This window comes from Pinus tabuliformis, chromosome 9 (assembly GCF_031772625.1).
Source record: "Pinus tabuliformis cultivar Carrire ecotype Pingquan chromosome 9, CPIR1, whole genome shotgun sequence".
NCBI classification, from domain to species: domain Eukaryota; kingdom Viridiplantae; phylum Streptophyta; class Pinopsida; order Pinales; family Pinaceae; genus Pinus; species Pinus tabuliformis.
This window is the reverse complement of record NC_142307.1, coordinates 207514296-207518656: the sequence shown is the minus strand read 5'-3', so window position 1 is coordinate 207518656 and position 4361 is coordinate 207514296. Positions and strand designations below refer to the sequence as shown.

Below are 4361 nucleotides of genomic sequence, written 5' to 3'. Positions count from 1 at the left end.
TAACAGATATCAAAATGATTACAATAAGCCAGTATAATAGAATTTCACCAGTGAGTGACACTTTGTACTTCAAATTCTAATTTGATTATTTCATCCATGATTCTATGATATGTCATCGATCCATGATTCCATAACGTACATTACAGAACAGGACCACTGCCTTCGCCAAATGAACTACTCCATATAATGCTGCACAGTCACTGAACTCATAGATATATTTCGGAACATTTGTGTGGGTTCTTTCCTCCAATATCAAAACATTTGTGTGCGTTGTTTTCTCTAATATCAGAACATGGCAAGCAACACCAACGCGGACGCGGTTCAAGTGAAGATCCATGGCGATAGTTGGGTGACTCAAATGAAGATCCATGGCGATAGTTCGGTTACTCAAATGAAGATCCATGGCGATAGTTGGGTTATTCAAATTAAGGAACGCCTCAATGAACTAGAAGAACAGGAGAAGGAGAAGGAATTATGTGCGTCGGTGTCGGTGTTTAATGTGTCAAGAGAGTTATTGTTTGAGAAGCCTGAAGCTTACATTCCGCAGTCAGTTTCCATTGGCCCATATCATCACGGGAAATCTGAGAAATATGACATGGATCGCCACAAATTGGCAGCTGCCTATAGATTTCACAAAACAATTAATGGAGTAGGCAACTTTCAGCTGGTCGTTGTAGATGAGTTTAAAAAATACCACCGGCAAATCCGGAGCTGCTATCACAATTTCATCGATTATAATGAAGAAACCTTGGGGTGGATCATGGCTCTGGACGCCGTCTTCCTTCTCCAGTGTCTGCAGTTTTATGTCAGATACCTTGACCAAAGCTCCCATGATGACGTCAAGAATCTGGAACGAGCCTTATGTCCTACTTGCCATGGTGCGGCGGATAACTACATTTTAAGAGATTTGATGATGCTCGAAAATCAATTGCCACTCTTTCTAATGAAAATGCTTTTGGAGTTGCAGTTGGGTTCTAAAGCCAAGGCAGAGGAGAGGCTGTCAATCCTGCTAAAGCTGGTTTACCAAGAATTATCACCTTTCGTCTTCAAGGTACCTGAGAATTCATTTCTCCATATAAACGAGAGAGGCCACCTGCTGGAGGTTCTGTACTCCGCTATCGCCAGCCCTCTTTCCAACTATGGAAAGCCAGATGCTCCCTATCCGGCAGACATTTCAACAGTTACTCCAATTCCAACCGATGAAGATGGCGATGAGAGTGATCCAGCGGACATGTCAACCGTTACAGAAGTCTTCAAATTGCTATGGAAAGCTCTTTTAACTATAAACGCTGGACCCGTTCGGCAGTGTCTGATGGAGTTAGCCACACTTCTTCATCTGAGTGTGTTTAAGTGTGCAAGCACAACTGCGAAAGAACCATCCTCTCAAATCATACCGCCCTCGCGTAAGGAATTGGCTATTCCATCTGTGGCCGAATTGTACCTTGCCGGAGTCACATTCTCTCCAACGGATGGCGATCTCACCACAATACTATTTGATAAGAAAGCTTCCATTCTTTATCTCCCAAAGCTAAAGTTCGACACCAACACAGAGTAATCCTGAGAAATCTGATTGCATTTGAAGCTTCTGCAGCGCCTGGTGCGCTTGTTTTCAGAGAATATACAGATTTCATGAACGGCATGATTGACGGAATAAAAGATGTGAAATTGTTGAGAGAGAGCGGAATTATTTGTAACGGTCTCCTGAGTGACAGAGAGGTTGCGAACCTATGGAACAGGTTGGGTCACTGCGCTAGTGTCATAAATGTTGGATATTTAGACAAAGTTGTACGTGATTTAAAGAGATGTTATCGTGGAAAACGGAAAGTTACCGTGGTGAAGTTTATGAATGACTATATATTTGCCTCGTGGAAGTTCCTGTCGCTGGTAGCTGCGGTGATACTTTTGATCGTCACATGCTTGCAGGCGTACTGCTCTGTCTATCGTTGCAGAAACTGAGCAAAACAGTAGAGGTACGCAGAGAAATCTCGCCACCTGTTTGTATTCGAAAGTATAGAGAATCCTGTAGAACTGCCACTTCCATTAATTTTGCTTGTTCATTCTCTGTTGGCTGTGGATTGATTTGGGAGCCACCCGCAATCCTGCTGGGTAGGATTGAGAACCTTGTGTCTACATAGAATATGCATATATCTATTGTTGTATTTTTCATCTTCATAACGTGTCTGTCAATTTGAAGACGAGAAGTGAAATAGCGAAGTCAGCCTTTTCAAAACAATGACAAACCCACAAGGTATTGCTTCACACAAATGACGCGATACGGAAGGTGAAGATTCTTCTTCACATTTTTCTTTGCCTTTGACTAAATGGTTCCAGGGAGAAATATGTCCATTGCGAGCTGTTTTGGGATCCACTCAACACTTGCATTTTTATCATTTAACATGACCCACTCAACACTTGCATTTTTATCATTTAACATGGACTCTTACCTATAACTGTAGATCTAATACAAAAAACTAGATTTTCTACGTAACCTCCTAATAGATTTCATATATGTAGCCGATTTTCTCTGTACGCATGGGTGGCATCTTACCATGTGATTGCCTTTTCATGGGCTTCTCGGCAAGAGTAGCTAAGTTCTTGGATTATTAGACATGTGAGAGTGTTACGTTGTTTTCTAATCATGAAGCACTTGCAACCCACTACATACTGATTTTCAATTTTATTTTTTATTTTTTTGGATGGAAATAACCTTTCACTTTACCAAAACACCCCTATATTATATCTTTAACATTATCCATAATTACATCCGGTATTTTTTAATTTATTTATTGAAATTTTAATGCAAATTTTTTATTTATATATTGAAATTTTGATTTTAGTTTTCTGGTATTTTTTTATTTATATATTGAAATTTTGATTTTAGTTTTTTATTTTCTAATGTAATAACAAATATACAAAATTATATTTAAAGGTAGAACATTTTTTCTTTTCTAAAAAGATGAATGTGAGTATACATTTCCATTAAATAGATTACTCATTGTTTTCCAAAAGGAGAGAGGAATGTAAGCATGCATTTTCATTAAATATGATAAGATAAATATTGTACATTAAATTTATTAGGGCCTTCTGAAAATTATAAATGTTATTACTAAGAAGAATTATTAGAGATATTTACACATATTTTTAAGACATGGTGCAACGAGATGACATATATATAATGGAATTGTCTTTTTAAATATATAACTTTAATCTATGGTAAATTTGTATAGTTAAAAAAAAATTTGCTTTCATGATATTAGTATGTTATTTTTCTATAAAACATAATGTATATTTTAGCATTAGGCTCAAATTTGGTATGTGAGTCTTTCGAAGCAAATTTGCATCATTGTAAATAACAAATAGATTTTATGAAAAGTTATTTTTTGATAATTTTTATATAGACACACCCACTTTTCTATATCTATGGTGAAAAAATATGCATGGTCCGGCTATTTTGTCTATATGTGGAACAAGGGGTTTGTAAATATGAACTTAAAACTAAAGTGGCCACCTTTACCACCATGTAATGGAAAATGGTGAAGCTAGCAATTAATTTTTTAATTTTATAATGTGTGCACATTAACCTAGCATGTGTGCATTTATAATGTGCACATGTTTCAATAACAAACATCTACCACAATAATATACACATGTTTTTCTCTCCATCACTCACTCTTTCTCTCACCATCCCTCCCAATTCTCACTATCCGTCACTCTCTCTTTCTCCCAGCTACCCCTTCCCTAACCCTCTCTCTCTCTCTCTCTTACTCTCTCTTTGCCCACTAAGCCTCTCCCCCCCATCCCTAATTATTTCCATATCATATTTTATGCCTCCCCTATTCCCCACCCCTCTATATCTTTTCCTTTCCCTATCACTCTTTTTCTCCCTCCTTTCTCTATACTCTTTTTCTGCCCCCTTTCAATATACTCGTTTTCCCTCTCTCCCTCTCTCTAGTCCTCGCCCCTCTCTTAGACCCTTTCCTTATCCCTTTATATCTCTCCACCTCATGTTTTCGTCGTTACTATCTCTCTCCCCATTTCCTTACACCACCCTCTCTCTCTCTCTCTCTCACACACACACTCTCTCTCTCTCTCTCCCTCCCTCCCTCCCTCTCTCTCTCTCTCTCTCTCTCACTCTCTTATTCCTTAAGCCTCTCTCACAATTTATAATTCCCCCTGTCTCTCCTTCTTTCTATCTCTCTCTCTCTCCCTTTTTCTATTACCCCTCCCTCTCTTCCTTTCCTTGTCTCACACACACAATCTCTCTCCCCCTCTATTTTACACACACACTCTCTCTAAATCCCTCTATTTTTCTCTCTATCTCACCATCTGTCCCTCTATCCCTCCACACATCTCTACGTACT

The 4361-nt window shown here is 38.5% G+C and overlaps 1 protein-coding gene across 1 annotated transcript; it reads left to right on the top strand.

Annotated features, from left to right (window-relative positions):
• Positions 1 to 292: 292 nt before the first annotated feature.
• LOC149147872 (putative UPF0481 protein At3g02645) lies at positions 293 to 1555 on the top strand. Its single transcript, XM_089441987.1, has one exon. The coding sequence runs from the start codon at positions 293 to 295 to the stop codon at positions 1553 to 1555; it is 1263 nt and encodes a 420-aa protein (XP_089298113.1).
• Positions 1556 to 4361: the final 2806 nt, after the last annotated feature.